The sequence below is a fragment of the Sphaerodactylus townsendi genome, linkage group LG08 (assembly GCF_021028975.2).
Source record: "Sphaerodactylus townsendi isolate TG3544 linkage group LG08, MPM_Stown_v2.3, whole genome shotgun sequence".
Taxonomy (NCBI): Eukaryota; Metazoa; Chordata; class Lepidosauria; order Squamata; family Sphaerodactylidae; genus Sphaerodactylus; species Sphaerodactylus townsendi.
Genome location: NC_059432.1, coordinates 68195122 through 68214131, shown reverse-complemented (window position 1 = coordinate 68214131; position 19010 = coordinate 68195122). Strand labels below are relative to the sequence as shown.

The 19010-nt window shown below is 40.0% G+C and overlaps 1 protein-coding gene across 1 annotated transcript in view; it reads left to right on the top strand.

The window, feature by feature from the left end:
* GIGYF2 (GRB10 interacting GYF protein 2) overlaps positions 1-18770 on the top strand; it is a 98880-nt gene extending 80110 nt beyond the window's left edge. Inside the window, 16 exon segments of the mRNA XM_048505068.1 lie at positions 1568-1727; positions 2138-2304; positions 3482-3573; positions 4176-4277; positions 4885-4985; positions 5778-5878; positions 6804-6962; positions 8602-8760; positions 9789-10025; positions 11360-11482; positions 13663-13872; positions 14021-14229; positions 14892-15046; positions 15717-15877; positions 16219-16366; positions 17077-18770. Coding sequence (XP_048361025.1) covers positions 1568-1727; positions 2138-2304; positions 3482-3573; positions 4176-4277; positions 4885-4985; positions 5778-5878; positions 6804-6962; positions 8602-8760; positions 9789-10025; positions 11360-11482; positions 13663-13872; positions 14021-14229; positions 14892-15046; positions 15717-15877; positions 16219-16366; positions 17077-17144 — 2352 coding nt within the window. The 3' untranslated portion in view covers positions 17145-18770.
* The last annotated feature ends 240 nt before the right edge of the window (positions 18771-19010 follow it).

Sequence of the window (19010 nt, the reverse complement as noted above, 5' to 3'; positions counted from 1 at the left end):
TCTGTTATTTGTCTTTATGATGTAGTTTGTCAGTCTCCCTTGGATTTGGAATGAAAATGGTAGTATTTTTATTTATTCTTACATAGTTTTAAACCAGAAATCTCCCTGAACCATCACCCTCTTAATCCAGGTAGAGAGTTGCTTATAAAAAATTTTGGAAGATCAACCTGGTTCTGTACCTCAGAGGTCTTCCCTGCTAATGAAGAGGTCTAAATCCATGGCCACATTCTGATAGTTAAGCTGGTACCCACAGTACTAGGTAAATGCACACCAAAACTTTTGACTTGACTGTTGCTTCCTTATCTGTGCTCAGAATAGAGGCAAAGGCCTCCTCTTGTGCAGGTCAAGAACCTGCTAACAGATTCATAAATAGGCAAGAATTTGCCATGCACGCTCACTCCTGGGACACAACAGCAGTCAGGACTAGATTTGAGGTAGCAGTGTTTAATCTTAATTCGAGGTAGCCGTGTTTAATCTTTCCCATATGTGGAAATTTTGTGGAACTTTTGCCAACTGGAATCTGCTACTTTAAATAACTATGGGAGGTTGCTTGGTTGGAAGGAAGAAACCTCTTTCCTTGAGCATAAGCCTGATTCATGTTACTGTTGGCTAGGCACCTGCCACTCCTTCTTTATGCTCAATGTAGCCCTCTTATTTTTTTTTGAAGCACCACAAGCACAAATAAATCAAATAACAGTCTAGTCACATTTTAACTACTACTGCTATTTCAGTTAGGGAGGGGAGAAAGAATAGCAGAATATATACAACAGGATTATCTTATCCATTATCTTAATGGTGTGTGTGTTTGGGGGGGGAGGTAAGAATGGTCCTTCTCAGTGGAGATTCCTGGAGACTCTGAAACTTTGTCTCCTTGAAGCTCACGGTGGAGGAGTTAACCATCTTATTCTTTCTGCTTTGAATACTTGTATAAACTAATCCAACAAAAATATCCTTGGTTCAATATCAGAGTTGAAAGCTAGGCTGCAGAGTTTTATCTGTAGGGTAGTTTATGCCACAGTGTCCCTTTTGTTTTATCCAAGACTAGCTGATTATTGATTTGAGACTATGAAACATCTGGGCACTAGAAGGATCAGCACTAACCAACGCAATATCCTATCATGGATCTTGATCAGTCAGAATGTGTGTTCCCAATGTACAGTACCTGTATATTCCTGAGCACCATATGCATAGGAACCATTGAGTGCACTATTCCAAATAAGCAAGAGAAGAATGTGCTTCCGAACTGATTGAAGAAATTCATAGATTGACCTGAATGAGTAACCCTGGGTACATCATTTGACCTTCCTTGATTTTAGAATAGGACTTCAATTTCTTATAATAATTGCACTATTGTGCCCTCAGTCTGCAAGACTGCTCATGATAGGACATTTTGGAGGTTATTGATTCATAGGGTCACCATGAGTTGGAAACAACTTCATGGCACAAGACATGCAATCCCAAAAGAAACCGATCAAAGGTCAGAGTATTTTTTCTTCTGTTCTACCGTTGCACCTACCAACTGAAGGTATTTTTCATAAAGTCCTCTGTGTTTCAATTTATTGTGTAGCAAGCTGAGAAAATGGTAGCATATTTGCAAGACAGTGCCCTAGATGATGAAAGACTTGCAGCCAAACTTCAGGATCAGAGAGCAAAGGGCTCCTCAGTGCCGTTACTCCATGAGTCCATGCAAAAGTGGTACTATAAAGATCCGCAAGGAGAAATTCAGGGTAAGCTTTCTCTTTTGATTTTTGTTACAAAGCAGTGTTGAAAAGTTAAATATAATCTCGTACACATAAGTAGTGTACTTGTACCAGAAAGTATCAGTACCATCTTAAAAGTTGGATCAGAATGAGAAGTGTTGGGTTTGATGGGTAGTAAAGAATATGTGTAGAAAATGTCCATCAGAATCTCAGCTGCCACAATTTGTTCAGCGTGCAAGCCACAATGGGCTGCCTTTAGCCATACACGGCCATTGTTGATGGGAAAATGTTGCTATTTTTATAGCCCCCCCCCCCCCAATAACATTGCTATTTATATTATGATTGCTGTAACAGTTTGACGCAGAACCTACTGGAGTTTTTTTTTATATTGACTCTATAAAATATATGACTCCTATGTTGTTGTGTGATTTTTCAAGGTCCATTTAGCAATCAGGAGATGACGGAGTGGTTCCAGGCTGGATATTTCACAATGTCTCTATTGGTAAAAAGAGCTTGTGATGAGACCTTCCAGCCACTTGGAGACATCATGAAGATGTGGGGCAGGGTCCCTTTTTCTCCAGGTCCAGCACCCCCTCCACACTTGGTAAATACTTGAGAAACGTCAGGTGTAAAACAATGAACTTTAAATCACCAAGTTAAAATGAAAGATTTTAATAATCATCTGCAGGAAACTGCCGAGTTTATATGAGACAGTGTAACGTTATGATCAAGGTAATGAGCTGTGATTGGCGAGGTTTCCAGTTCAAGTTGTGCCCAGTGACAAATTTAGTAATTGGCTTTAGTCAAACTGCACACTTTTAGCCTGTTTCTTATCTGCAGTGTGGAAATAATATTGGCTTTCTGTCCAGGGGTATTGCAAAGATTATTGTTACTTGAACAATTCTATTCATGTACTTGCTGATATTATGATTTGCTTTGTGCTACCAGAAAAGCAGTGGCCTTTAGGGAAATGTTTTCTGCCCCTGTTTTTGATAGACATGAAACTGGGTGTCCCATACAGTAAAGGAAGTATAGCTTAATTTGGCAGCTGTTCAAAATTTAGTGATATTCTGATATTGCATTCAAGGCAACAATTCAGAATTACTGGCTATTACATAATACAGCACGAAGAGAGAAATCTTCCAATCCTGGCACTGACTCTTGTTCCATAGTAACCAGGTAGAATGACCATTCCCTTAAGACTTGCTTGAGACCACTTTGCCAAAACACTTCTGTCCACCCAGGCTTTTAATGAAGGCAGCCCATTTAATGTCTTCTAGTCCAGAAATGCTGTATGAAGCTGTCAGTGGTCTGTTTTATGGTACATGTTTTGATTCTTGGATGGGTTTTTAATGCTGAATTTTAATTAATATCTTTCAGTTTGGTAACTTTTTATTGTGTCTGCTATGTCAGGCATGTTCCTGGAGAGGTGGCATAACATTTTTCCAAATAAAAAATAACTAAAACTGAGATAAGATATAATGCAAAAAAGGTTGGATGTTTCATTGGTAAACATATTCAATACATAAAACTTCATGGTCACTGTCAGTGTTAGATCACTGTACGAGTCACAGGTCAGCTTTCTTATTCCGGAATTTGAGGTGTTGGGGTGCAGAACTAGGTTTTAGTACAGAGGATATACTGCCATTTTCTATATACCATAGCTGGGTATTAACACTGGGTTGTAACTGAGCTGACCCTCCACACCAGGAAACTCATCAATGCAGAAAGTTGATATTTCCGCCCCCAAAGCTCAGTTACTGATTTGTTCTTATCCATAGGGTGAGTTGGACCAGGAAAGGCTGTCTAGACAACAGGAACTCACGGCCATGTACCAAATGCAGCATATCCAGTACCAGCAGTTTTTGATGCAGTAAGTCAATAAAAAGATCTGCTAAGGACCTTTTTGTGCTGCTTTAGTTATCTGTGCTCAACTCAGGGTCAGTAGATATTAACATTGGTAGAGCTGCCACACCTGCACACTGCACTGGCCATCTGCGCAACATGGAGTGATTTTGAGGGCATTGAGGTAGAAGTGCCTGGCATGTATATGTCTTTGTGTTTCTGTTCATGTCGCACATGGTTGTTTTGCCATTTGCACTATAAAAGTATCTGCTTAGCTGTATCTTCCCACCTGCCTTTAAAGTGGTATGATAGTGAACATTCGTCCTTCCTTGTATCTGGGATGGGGGGATGGGGAGGCATACGAAGATCCTGTTCATTGAAAATAGATACCTGAGAAATTCTTCCTGTGGTGTTTGGTCATTTCCGGCTAAGTTGTTATGCATCACGTGTTCTTTGTGTCTTTGCCTCATGTGGACATTCTAGTTTGAAAATTATGACATGAGATATTGGAGTATGACCTGGCAATTTTATTTTGCATTTTTAATGAAAACCAATTATGAGCTACAAGAGATAGAGTAACAGAATCATTCTGGAGATAAGCACTAAACGTTTCCTCCTTCTCTTTTAAAGACAACAATATGCACTGGCGCAACAGCAAAAAGCAGCTCTCTCATCTCAGCAACAGCAGCAGCTGGCGCTCCTCTTGCAACAGTTCCAGGCACTTAAGATGAGGTGAGGATGCTGGTCATTGAGCCACTGCACATATGAATCAGTTTATTACTCAGCAGGAAGCTGCAGCCAATTATCACTGGAGCACTTGTAGTTTGCAGACATATTTATTGTATTAACATTTTAAATTATGAACAGTTAAAAAAACATAGGTGTATATGTAAATATGTAATGTATAAAATGCCTTATCTGTGACAGATAGTGGCTGTTAGTTCTAGTTCAAAAGTACTTTGATTTAGTGTTGTTAAGAATATGCCAATATTTCAGGTGTGGCATGAGACACACAAAATTGAGTGAAAGCTTGGTGTTACATGGTTTCGTTGTGTTAGTCCTGTCCCTATATTTATTGTAACACATTCTACCTTTCACCACTGTCAGTACAAAAATTTGTGCTGAAATGCCAGTCAGTTTTGATAGAAGGCTGCTTTGTGAAGCTGATGGGACACTATTCAAATTAAAGAAAGTTATAGTCATACCTTATTATGCTGTTCAGTCTACTAAGAAAAGAGAGATCAGGGACAATGTTAACATTTAAAACAGGTCCGTTGAGATGCAGAGTAGAACTGCCCTTTTGAGGTCAGCATGCCAAATCATCATCTTTACATTACAGGAAGTCTGAGCAGAACATAGTGCCACCTGTAACAAGATCTGTGACAGTGCCAGACACGGGGTCTATTTGGGAACTTCAGGCAGCAGCCCCACAGGCTACAGGTTTGAAACTAGTTGTGACTATTTTTATATTAAAGTCTCTTTAAAAAACTGTTTTTCGATAAAGTATCGGTTCCAGCTTGTATTGGAGTAAGTGGAGACATTTTTATTACTGACAATATCAGCTGAATTCTGCATAGAAAAAAAGTGGTTTTATTTTCTGAATGCACAAAGTAGGGGCAGGACATAAGGCTCAGTTTGTAAAGTGGGATTCTTCCAGTTTCCCCAATTTTGTTTCTACGGCAAAGACTAAAATGCAACATCAGTGTTCTGCTGGACATCAGAGTGTGGCTCAGAGGAAGTCGTTTGGAGCACAGGGGAAGAATGTATTTGAAATATGAGAGAAAGAAAGCAGGTTCGGTGGTAATTTTCATTTACATTTGCTGCTGAAGTAGATATTTTAAGGCTATCTGCCTCTAGCCTATTGGGTGTTTTATTTTACTTTATCTGTCCTTAACAAGCCTATAGTTAATTAGAATCTTTTTAGTCAGCATTTATTTTCAGGTGTTTATTTATGCATATTTATTGCCTGTTCACGTATTCTGCTATTTCTGTGAGATAAAACATATCTGCCTTGGGACATAAAATCTATCTGGATCTTTCTGCTTTTAGACTTTCAAAGAAGTTAGGGGTCCTGTCCAAGAAACAGAAGGGTTCCTCCAGATTAGATTCCTTCCTGTGTACTGTGATACTTCTAAATTATCAGTGAACTGGCCAATATAAACAACTACACATTTATATTCTCCTGATTTAATATTCATTAGTACACATTCTGTTTTTCCCTTTGTTTTGCAGTCTGGGAAGGAAGCAGTGTCTGGGATCTCCCAATTGATACTGCAGCTCAGGGACCAGCTCTAGAACAATTGCATCAGCTTGAAAAGGCCAAAGCTGCAAAAGTAAGACATTGTAGATACATATCACTGGCAATTCTAGTTGTAACCTCTTGTCATTTCCAATTTCGAAATAAGTGACCTGACCTGTGTGGCCACAGTTGGGAGTAAAGCAAGTGATGAAGACTGTTCATTCAGGAGCAGATGTTGTTTGTTTGTTTGTTAACCCATTTTAACATGTTTATATTCCAAGCTAGTTCCATTGGGGTTTATAATAGAAACTGATACAATAAAAATATCATAAAACACAAACGGTTGTCAGCAGATATAAAAACAACAGCAACACATAAATTAAAAGAGCAGAAAATTAACATGAAGAGGATCTAAAGACAATAAAAAGCAGCTAGATTAAATTAGCATTCAGTTAAAAATACAGATATTAGAAAGTATGACTGTAATGATACTGAGGCTGAAGAAAACATGGGGACAACAGTCAGTCACGTAGAAGTATTGGGAGGGTGTCTTTACCTGGTGACTAAAATTTAGTAGAGTTGACAGCAGTCGAGGCTCTTCATGAAGGGAGCTCTACAGCTCTGGGATCGTAGTCTATCACTGCTTTCATTTCCATAATGCCTGATTTCACTGTCACATGAAGATTAGTTGTTTTTACAAGAAATCGTATGGACACAACTTAAAGAAGACATTACCTAGCACAGTGGTGGCGAATCTTTGGCACTCCAGGTGTTATGGACTACAGTTCCCATCAGACCCTGCCAGTATGGCCAATTGGCCATGCTGGCAGGAGCTGATGGGAATTGTAGTCCATAACATCTGGAATGCCAAAGGTTCGCCACCATGGACCTAGCAGATTAAGCCAGTGACTATATTAAAGGTGGCCAGTTCGTAATATAAGAGCAAGAATCACCCCATATGCTGTAGAGATATTCACTTACTGTGGACTTCACTTCCAACACCAGTTCTGTACTTTCAGCTAGAGCAGGAGCGGAGAGAAGTAGAACTAAGGGCCAAACGAGAAGAAGAGGAGCGGAAGAGGCAGGAGGAGCTTCGAAGGCAACAGGAAGAGCTCCTTAGGAGACAAGAAGAAGAAAGAAAGAGGCGAGAAGAGGAGGAACTAGCACGCAGGAAGCAGGTGATTTCTCAAAAATGTGCTATAAATGTTACAGCGATATCATAACAAGAACCTGTTTTCATGGCTTTATGTGTGGAGACAGTCACAGAAATTAATTTACCTGTTCCATCTCTTATGTAAATATGAGGTCCATTTTATATAAAATTCATCATACATGTCCCCAAAATAGTTAAATAGTGTTGTTTGCTTTTATGTTAAATGGACATCTCCTGGTTTTTTGTTTGTTTTTGCCATCAAGTCATAGCTGAAGTATGGTGACCCCAGAAGGTTTTCAAGGCAAGACATTTGGAGGTGGTTTGCCATTGTCTGCCTCAATGGCACAAGTGGGCATCTGAACCTTAGTTTTCTAGATCCCAGTCAAACACCTTAGTCATTATACCTCTCTCATATTTCATACCTCCTGTAGAATGCTTAGCTTTAAAAGGGGCTTGGACAGATTTATGGAGGAGAAGTCGATCTATGGCTACCAATCTTGATCCTCCTTGATCTGAGATTGTAAATGCCTTAGCAGACCAGGTGCTCAGGAGCAGCAGCAGCAGCAGAAGGCCATTGCTTTCACATCCTGTATGTGAACTCCCAAAGGCACCTGGTGGGCCACTGCGAGTGGCAGAGAGCTGGACTAGATGGACTCTGGTCTGATCCAGCAGGCTAGTTCTTATGTTCTTGATGTCACAACCCTGATATACCTTGGAAATGTCCCATCCTAATACTAGCCAGGATCAGAGCTGAGAGTGTGATTGGCCCAAGGTCACCCAGCAAGCTTTCATGGCACAAGTGGGGATCTGAACCTTAGTTTTCTAGATCCCAGTCAAACACCTTAGTCATTATACCTCTCTCATATTTCATATCTCCTGTAGAATGCTTAAAATCCCAGTTTGTCTGATAAACGCCAGGGTTCTCTTTGTGTTAATAAACTAGTATTCATTCAGTAAAACTGCAAACATAGAAGCTGACAATTTTATTACATAAACCACAAAACATTATACCCAGTGTAAGCCATATTTTGGTATACATATTTCAAAAACGTGTATTCTACTTAACCAACTTAAATACAGATCAAAAAGAGATTTGTTTAGGTTCATGCTGGATAAACAAAATTATGCAATTAGCAATATTTAAGCCTTCCTCAAGGAGAAAATATTTTGTAACACATAAATGTATTCGAAACACACAAATGTATTGGAAATAGACATTCCTCTCATGATCAGGTATAAGGGTATTCCCAAAGCAAATGTGAAAAATCCTCATTTTGACCAAAGACACAATCACAATTCTGAACTTTGTTTTTGGTGCTGTTTTTAATTTTTTTGCACACTTGAACTGGAATCTTTAATCTCAGTGTAAAGAATAAGCAATAGATACAATTGAGAGTCGTTGAAAACTTTTGAGTTCTTTACACCATCACCATCTTGAATTCACATAACTGCCATGTCTTATTTCTTAAAGTATTAATGATTCTGTCTTTGATAATGATCTCAAGAGTAGCAAAATAAAGCAGGAGCAATTTAAAATCTAACAAAATGTGTTTTGAAATGTTTGTGGTTTCATAAGTCAGCCCTAAGTTTGACCAGCACTCAACAATTGTGCTAGAATAATGTTTGCTAGTCTTTTTAACTGACATCTTTATATGTCTGTGTAGGAGGAAGCCCTGAGGCGACAGAGGGAACAAGAAATTGCACTAAGACGGCAGCGGGAGGAAGAGGAACGGCAGCAACAGGAGGAAGCACTTAGAAGACTTGAGGAGAGGAGAAGAGAAGAAGAGGAAAGACGACAGCAAGAAGAGTTGCTTCGTAAACAGGTGACAGGAGGAGCAGTGTTGCCTTGTTCAGAATCATTTGATTGGCACTTGGTGATTGCAACGAACGTCACTTGTGTATATATATATATGAGCAGTTGATATTAATATGAAATTTTTACTGCTTCTGCTTGATTTGGCACCAGCTGTAGAGCTTTTATGTTGTTTCACATCACCTCAAATACAATGTGTAGACTCCAAAGAGCCATGAGCAGAACTACTTTTCAGCAAAGAACAGTTGCACAAAAGTATGTACGGTCATCACTGTTCTTTTATTTCTTGCTTCTGCCAGGCAGTGGAAGGGTTTCTTTGAAAATGGTTTCACTTTCCTTGCACAGTGGTCTGCCATTTTCACATGCTGACAGGCATCTTTACATCCAGCCTAATGCATTTCATTGTAAGGGATGTTCATACTTTTGTGAGAATAAAGAGCAACAAGTTTTAAGGGAGATCAGTTTATTCCACCTTTCAAATTCCACTGTGTTTCGCAATTTGTCAGGGAATCTCAAGCAGAAACTTCTCTGGCTCCCACTTGGACAGATGGTCTAGGGTGTGAGCCAGAGAAGTGTCTGCTTGAGACCTAAAAGGTCGAATAAACAGCTCTCTGTTATACCTTGTTCTTTTTTCTCCTACCTACCCACGTGTGCCCTTGTTTTCTTCCTCATACATCTATGAAACAGCTTTCAGTAACGCTAAAATATCATCTACCATTTAAATTTGATTTGTTTGATTGAGTGTTTACAAAGATTCTGCATCAGAAAAACTGATATTTTAAAATGTGGATTGTAAAATGAAAAAAATGAAAAAGTGGAACTCAAGGAATTGCTTGGAGGGTATTCTGGAATAAGTTGTCTGCAGTACTCCGTCAGACAAACGTTTTGGAATAAGCAACGTTATTTGAAATAAAGGCTTTTATCTGTCTAATTTATCCTGTGTAATGGATACAGGTTGTTGTTTTTTAAAGGAAACCATTTTTTAAATAAGTATTAAAGCCACTTTGAGACTTTACATATTATTTCTGTTTTGGGAAGGAAGAGGAGGCTGCCAAATGGGCTCGTGAAGAAGAGGAGGCAAAGCGCCGGCTAGAAGAAAATCGGCTGCGCTTGGAAGAGGAAGCAGCCCGGCAGAGGCTTGAAGAAGAAGAACGAAAGCGGAAGGAGCTGGAACTCCAACGCCAGAAAGAAATTCTGCGGCAAAGGCAGCAGCAACAGGAAGCTTTGCGCCGACTGCAGCAGCAGCAACAGCAGCAGCAACTTGCACAAATGAAGGTACCAAAACTTTTTCCTACTTATGCGAAATCACTCCTGTAAATGTTGTGTTCACAACCCAAACTAGTGCAGAATCTGCCTGCTGATTGTGTTAAAATTTACAGTTCTGTTGCTAAAGCTTGCCTTTTTATACCCTTTCATCCCTGGAAAACTGATAGGTGTATGAGGATAGATCTAGTCTCGGTCAGCGGACAGCTTGATTTTATCCATCAGTGTTTCCATTCTTGCTGAGACCTGCTTTGTCAACTAGTTGCACCCCTGAGAATAAGCCCTTTGTAAGAACAAAAGCGAATTGCTCAGGCAGTCAGACAATTTCATACATGGTTGTGGTGGATTTTCTGGGCTGTGTGGCCGTGACAAAGAATTCTGATGCTTAAACAAATTTTGCCTGAACATGTATGAAATTGTATTGTCGAAGGCTTTCACGGCCAGATTCAACTGGCTGTTGTGGGTTTTCTGGGCTGTGTGGCCATAGTCCAGTAGATCTTGTTCCTAACGTTTCGCCTGCACTTGTGGCTGGCATTAAGAACATAAGAACAATTCTTCCCCCCAGCATTTTCAATGTATGTCCCCTAGTTCTAGTATTGTGAGAAAGAGAGAAAAATTTCTCTCTGTCAACATTTTCTATCGCATGCATAATTTTATAGACTTCAATCATATCCCCCCTCAGCCGTCTCCTCTCCAAACTAAAGAGTCCCAAACGCTGCAGCCTCTCCTCATAAGGAAGGTGCTCCAGTCCCTCAATGATCCTCGTTGCCCTTCTCTGCACTTTTTCTATTTCTTCAGTATCCTTTTTGAGATGTGGCGACCAGAACTGAACACAGTACTCCAAGTACAGTCGCACCACTGCTTTATATGAAGGCTTTTGTCTTTATATAAAGGCATTCTTCAGAGGTGTATTACAGAGGGAAGTCTGTCATACACAGTGTGTAAAAGACTTCCCTCTGTGATACACTTCTGATGATGCCAGCCACAGATGCAGGCGAAACATTAGGAACAAGATCTACTGGACTATGGCCACACAGCCCAGAAAACCCACAACAGCCAGTTGAATCTGGCCGTGAAAGCCTTCGACAATACAATTTCATACATGTTCAGGCAACATTTGTTTAAGCATCAGAATGTGTTTTAGCAGTATTATTACTATACAGGAGTCATCTGCTTGCAGCCCACTGTTTTCCAGAGCTAGAGACTTGTGTTTTGTTGGTGTCACAGAATTCTTTTTGGGTAGGAGTTGTCTCCTCAGCTGAAAATGATGAAAATTTATTTTTGTTGTGGTACTTAGCTCCTTCATTAAACAAAACAATTTACTCTTTCTGGGTCTTTTTCTCCAGCTTCCTTCTTCATCAACATGGGGTCAGCAATCTAATTCAAGATCATGTCAGTCCCAGGCAACATTGTCATTAGCTGAGATCCAGAAGTTTGAAGAAGAGAGGGAGCGGCAGCTTCGAGAAGAGGTAAATTTCACAACTCAGAAAATAAGTTTCCGATAGCTACTTAAAGTAATTGTTGTTACCCATACCTCAGAAGAATCTCTCCCAAGTTCTGAAAGACATTTGAATCTTAACGTTCTTGAATTTCTTGCCATTAAGAAACCTATCTGTGCTTACCTGCAGTTCCTGGGTTGCTGATTTGCCTGTAGTTTCGGCTTGTAGCAGTTAGAGGTCACTGTGATATGTGTTAAACTTTCCATATTCAGCTGATCTTCCCAATAAAGTTCCACAGGCAGAAATGAAACAGTATATACAAGAGAAAACAAGCAGCAACGGGGGTACAAATTCAGTCCCTCCTTCCTATGTCTTCAGTTATTTCCTCTTCTCCCCCAATACCCCAATTCTTAGCCCCATTAAAATAATCAAAGGCATTAAATAGTACTTCTTCCATCAGTGTAACTCAGACTTGCATTTGATCTTTTTTGTTGCTCTTTGTGATGTTAGCCAATTTTTCTCTATATTTTTCATTTCATTTTTTTAGAATGCTGAAGAATTGCTTTTACACATCTTATTTGCAATAAGTCAGTAAGCTAGTCCTTCCCCGAGGCTTGCATATGCCTGGCAGCTTGACTTGGCTATTTTGGCCCACCCTGCCTCTTGGCCCTTGTAGACAGGCAACCAACTGATATCATAATAGATTCATTAATATAACAGTACACCTAGATACGTTAACAATTTTTTCAGAGTTGTGTGGAAGCTGCAGACAACATGTCAAGGGTAGCAAATGACACACAAAAGGTTTAGAAACTCCAAAATCATAACATGTATGTTTAGTATTGTATAATATCAGCATATTTTATATTTTAATATGCAATTTTAATTTTAAAATTTGAAATAAGAGAAAAAGAAAAAAAATCCAGATTTATTCTCTGGTACAAAGGGAGGATCAGAACAATTTACATGAATTTCCAGATTGTGGGGGACACCGTGCCCCTAACCCCAACCATGTGGAAGGGGATAACTGTAATGCCGTGGAATGATAAGGTTTCTCCTTTTGTGTTTTTTGAAATTTTGTAATGATTCTTTTGTATTGCTCTCCTTTTCCCTTTTTTCTTAAGAACAAGTTTTTTTAAAAAAATAGTAGAGGGAAAAAAGATAATAGCAAACCTCTCAGTTTCTGATTTCTGAAAATGAGAAGTGCTGTCCAGTACTAGTGAAATTGCTTGAGGGCCCATATTGTATTAGCCCCAAATTCCCTAGCTCTCTTAAAAAATCATTTAATTAGAACTGCAGGACTTTCAAATGTAGAAAAACTTATGAATAATTGGGTTTTAAAAGATGAAAAAGGGAGACCAGACAGCATTTGGGTGTTATTTGTGCAAAAGCAAGATTACCAAAACAGCTGATACCTCCCCCCGGTCATTTGGGTCCATCCTGGGGTTGGCGGGAATCAAGGGAGCTGTGAGGAGTTGGGGGGGGGGGGGGCTGCATAGGGATTCTTGGGCCAGCTGGTGGGTAAAAGGTCTTGTCCTTCCATCCTGGTGACTTGTGAATTTTAAAGATCAAGCAGATGCACTCCTCACTGTGTAGCTCAAAAAATTGTTTTTTGAGAAGAGGTCATTTACTCTACCATTTTGCATTCTCCATTGTTGTTGGCTTGAAAGCCAAGTAGGAAGTGTAGGTGGGTATATGCATTATAGAAGTACTCAGAACACCAGTACTCAGAACACCAGTATGGTAAAGTGTGGTTAAGAGTGGTGGATTCTAATCTGAAGAACTGTGCTTAATTTCCCCACTCTTTCACATGAGCAGCGGACTCTAATCTGGTGAAACAGGTTTGTTTCTCCACCCCTACACATGAAACCTACTGATATGGCCTTGGGCTAGTCATAGTTTTGTCAGAACTCTCTCAGCCCACCTACCTCAAATGTTGTTGTTGTTTTTTTGCAGGGAGAGGAAGGGAAGGAGTTTGTAACCACTTTGAGATTCCTTACAGTTGAAAAAAGCAGGGTATAAATTCAAACTGCTCTTGGACAAAAAGTCAGTGTTCAACTTAATTAATGAGTCTGTGATAAATGTAGACAACAAAACACTTCTATTAATATTTATTGAGCCCTACTTAAAATGTTTTTGTAGCAAGTGATGACCGATTATCCCATATATATTAAGAATCTGGAATACTCTGCATTTAATTTACCTTCTAGCAAAGGCGCCAGCAGCATGAACTAATGAAAGCTCTCCAGCAGCAACAGCAACAGCAGCAGCAACAGCAGCAACAAAAACTGTCTAGTTGGGGAAATGTTGCCAAACCTGCAGGCACTACAAAATCCCTCTTGGAGATTCAGCAGGAAGAGGCAAGGCAGATGCAGAAGCAGCAACAGCAGCACCAGCCAAACAGGTCCCGCAGCACGACAGTGAGTAATGTTGCTAATTTTCTAGTTTTTTTTAAAAAAAGCGTGAGACAATCTCCCCAAATATCTTTACCCTGTTTTAGAACTTATTTAGTTGAGCCTTCTGCTTTTTAATTCAATAAGCACGTTCTCTTTCTCTCTTGTGTTCCAGCAACATTCTAATTTGCACACCAGCATTGGCAATTCTGTATGGGGCTCTCTAAATACCAATCCTAACAGCCAGTGGTCATCAGATATTGTCAGCAATATTTGGAGCAATGCTGATACAAAAAACTCCAACATGGGATTCTGGGATGATGCTGTAAAAGAAGTGGGACCTCGTAATGCAACCAATAAAAACAAGAGCAATGCTAGCATCAGGTAAACACCTCTTCCTTTCATTGGTGAGATTCAGATCTGTTATCTATTATTATTATTATTATTATTTATTTGACTTAATATACCGCCCAATCCCCGAAGGGCTCTGAATTCTTTCAGTGGAAGGGAACACTCTATTAATTCTGTGTTCAATGCAGCCAGCTTCTCTTAATGTCCCATGCTTTCTAAGTTATTTCTGTCATTTTAAAGGGATAAGGCAGATGATAATTATATTTCATGTGTTTTATTTTTGTTCTTGTGTCTCACTGAGATAGTGAGAAACAGGAATGAAGACAAATCACAGAGGGTGATAGACAAGAGAGATAGAGGAAGGATAAAGATTAACTAAGAAAAGTAGGAGAAAACAAGAGAAATATAATAAAGGCAGATTTTTTTGGTAGCACAGCAACTAGCTCTCCCCTGAGGCAGGAAAAGAACTGATTTTTTTTGGGTAATTGCTGCAGACTACAGGAAACATAAAGACCTTGTTCCTGCCTCCCTGGTGAATACTGGGAATTACCCAGAAAGATGTCCTCCACCTCAGAGGGAGAACTTCTTTAAGACTGCTGGAACTTACCAATCCCCCATCTTATGCAGCGTGTGTTTGTGGGAAATGTATCTCTTCTCTTTCTACTCTGCTTTCACATAGTGTTTCATTGTCTTAGCAAATCTGTAGGTGTTACAACCCGGCAGAACAAGAAAGTAGAAGAAGAAGAAAAATTGTTGAAGCTGTTCCAAGGAGTTAATAAAGCCCAGGATGGATTTACTCAGTGGTGTGAACAGATGCTTCATGCACTCAACACAGCCAACAACTTGGATGGTAAGAACTGGAGAAGAGTGTGAGTGTTTCACAGTGTGTACAGATAGAACTGACTCATCATAGTTGAACACTGACTTGTGGTGTTCTGCTCTGTTCAGTGTTTGAACCATTAAGAAAAACGCCAAAACAATCTGCAGAAATTCCTTTACTTAGCTCTTGGTGTTTTTGAAAGAAAGCTAGAATCAGACCTGATGCTATAATTTACGTCTTGATTTGTTAAACTGGAGATGTCAAAACAGACCTTATGCTAAATCTGAAAAATAACTTATTCCATACCTTAGTGATGAGGAGCAACGACTTTCTGTTGCTTCACAAGTCAAGATTATCTTTCATTTTACACACACACACAATATGTACATCATATGTTTATATATAGAGACACACAGAGAGATTTATGTATATATATCGTTTATACATACAGAGTGAGTGAGTTATTTATATAGTTATATATAGTTTATATATATATATAGAGAGAGAGAGAGTGTGTATGTGTGTTTTAGGTTTAATTTCTCCACTGTATAGATAGATGGATAGGTAAGGCAATTGGTATATAGAAAGATAGAATGGGGAAATTAACTCTAACAATTAATACTGAAATGTCTGGGTTATTTTTCAGAGTCTGTATACTCTGCATGTCTTCTTCATGGTTCATCTGCCCTTCTTGTTGCAGTTCCCACGTTTGTTTCTTTTCTGAAGGAAGTGGAATCCCCTTATGAGGTTCACGATTACATCAGAGCCTATCTTGGAGACACCCCTGAAGCCAAGGAATTTGCCAAGCAGTTTCTTGAACATCGTGCCAAACAAAAAGCCAGCCAACAGCGGCAGCAGCAGGTTCATACTTTTATTTTGGGTTAATATTTATATCTGTTATTGGAAGAACAGACAGTTTGCCTCCCTGGCTGTAGAGGTATAGTAATTGGTTTTTGAAAGGAGGCCAAACTATATTATGAAATTGCCAGGAAGATAGCTGATGTGTTAGTAGTGCAACTGTCCTTAATACTTTCAGCACACAACATGGGGTGTGTGTATGTGTGTGTGTGTATGAGACAGACAGACAGACAGACAGAATTTCAGGTTTAAATAACTGGCTTGATGCTATTTATGTATTCTTTCTGACTAGGCACACCATTATTTCAGTCCATAATAAATAACATTATTTATTTGCCTTCCAGGATTCTGTGTGGGGGATGAACCATAGTCCGTTGCATTCAGTCTTTCAGACTAATCAGAGCAACAACCAGCAATCCAACTTTGAGGCAGTGCAGAGTGGCAAAAAGAAAAAGAAACAAAAAATGGTTCGTGCAGATCCCAGCTTGTTAGGTGAGTTCTGGAACTCCAGATTGGAATCCAGTTGGCCTAATACTGACCCTAAACACTGTACGCAACCTTCTGCAGTGACAGAAAAACAGCTTTTTTAATGATGCATTTGATTAATAGGACCAGAGTTTCAGGGGTTAAAACAGAAACTTAAGATTCTAGATCAGGGGTCTGCAACCTGCGGCTCTCCAGATGTTCATGGACCACAATTCCCATGAGCCCCTGCCAGCATGGCCAATTGGCAATGCTGGCAGGGGATGATGGGAATTGTAGTCCAGGAACATCTGGAGAGCCGCAGGTTGCAGACCCCCGTTCTAGATGCAGTGACAGCCAAGTTCTTTCTCTTGGAGCTACACCTGTGTTTAGCTACAACCTGCCTGGCCACCGTTATTTCAGTTCTCACCTTTGCCTGGAAGGAAGACAACCCTTTATGAAAGACAACCACACCTAAAAATGTTACACACAAGAACTTTTTTGTTATTGGCTGTAACTGTAATTTGCTGGTGAATTTAAGATGACCCCCTCCCCTTTATGGCATACTTGTGGGGAAAAAAACTTAGTCTTGCATTTGAGTAAATGCTATAATGTTCTAGCCCATTTTCCATTTGTCTCAGATATATTTTTGACTAGCATCACTTCTGTTACTTTCAAGAGATATGTGAATAAATGTAGCAGTTCTGTATACTAAATACTAAATCTGTCTTGCTTTATAGGTTTCTCTGTCAACGCCTCATCAGAGCGGCTCAACATGGGAGAAATAGAGACTTTGGATGACTACTGAGTATATGCAACTTGACTGGCTTTTCCTGTGTCTGTTAACCATGCATTCTCTACTGCTGGACAGTACTTTCTATCTCCTGCAATCATCTTTGCCTTGCAAAACGGATCACAAAATCAGATCATCTCAGGCTGCTGTTTCTAGCCTCAGCAAGTCCTTTCTGCCCAGGAATGCACAATCTCGTTCACTTGATTCAGCCTCTGGTTCTTTCTGCTGGGTAGATGGGAAAGAAGATTTATTCGTGAGGCTGGGGGCAAATCACTGTTCTGTGATTTCTTCTCCCACGTTATTGGAAAGCCATTTGGAGGTCTACATATGGTAGCTTCCCTTCCCCTTCCCTTCCTTCATCACTCTCATCATATCTAACTGGTGCAATCATGGTGGAGAGCTCATGGTTAACAGATGTCATTCAAAACCAAAATGCCACACAGATACTGACTTCCGTGTTCCATCAGGGCTAAAGATGCCTTCCAAATGCAGAGGAACATTCATAAGCTACCACTAGAGCTGGAAACAGCAGGGAGTGACGGGCAGCATACAGTTTGGATTGGATTGGAATTGCACACCCCTGCCATCCCTTCTTCAGCACATTGAATCTGGAGAGGAAATTCAAGTCTGTCTTCATTGGGTGGTGATGTCAAAGCTGCTGAAGTCATGCTTCAGCCTGCTCCAGCCTTCCTGGACAGTTGGGAACTCAAGTTGTGGGAGAAAGCGTACCTCTCTTTATTTCAGGCTGAATTTTCCTGTAATCGTACTTCCTCCAGAGTGATTGGGCCAGTTATTTTGGACCCTTCTGCTGTGAATTTGTCTCGTTTCAGAGACGCATAGGATCTTTACCATATGTATTTTCACCTGTTGGTTTTGTGTGGGAGTTGACACTACTTTTGGAACTTGAAACCTACCCAGATTCATCTGGTGACATATGGTGATGGTCCAGAATTTTTGTAAGTTCTGCAGCAGCATTAATACCGAGAGCAGGGAGCTGTCATCTTCCAAGTGAAATAAATGAGGCAAGGAATCTAAGCATTGGCAGCGTCTCTGTTTGTAAAAACCACACGGAGGGATAAAGTGAGGGATGCTGGTTCTCGTTGTGTAGCACACTCTTCCACCACTTCCAATCCAATGTGCTTAGATACTTGTCATCCAAAAGCTCCTCTCCCTTCCACCAGAAATGTAAAACCATCTGAAATGGCCGGTGCACTTGGTTGCAGTCCCCTGCCCACGCTCCCACTTGCACAGGGTTGCAGTGTGCCCATGGAAATTATGCTGCTGCGTGAAGCATTTTTTTCTGCCATTACTGCCTGAAGAAGAAACTGAAGTTGCTCCAGAGCAGTTTGATTTAGATTTTATTTCGTTTGATTTTTCTTCTTTTCTTCCTCTGTCCTCAATGTGTACAGTAACTATACAAAGATGGCTGCAGACTTGTATATAGTTTTTGGATCCAGTAGCACAGAGAGGCTGGGAGGTGCCACAGATCTGGTCTCCTGATCTCCTTTGCTTTGTAAACTTATAAAGGGGAGAAGGGGGTAGTTAATGTTTACAGAACTTTAAATTCCCTCGGAACTCTTGCTCATTCGGGGGGGGTGAAAAAGAGAGAATTTAAATAAAACCTGGTTGTATTATACCTGAGCACACATTGTTTGCTTTTGTCAAAGCCAGCTTTGGCAACGTTTCCTGGTGCTAAAATAGACCTAAAAATCTACCAATACTCCTTTCGTCAAGTAACAATCAAGTACACAAGACATGGAAGGACAGCAGCAGCTTTATTTGATACCCCTGGAGGAACGTTAGTGGTTTTTTTGGCTTGATAATTTTAGAGGTGAAAATAAACATCAGTTAAGTTGAGACTGGACATGTTTAAAAAGTCTT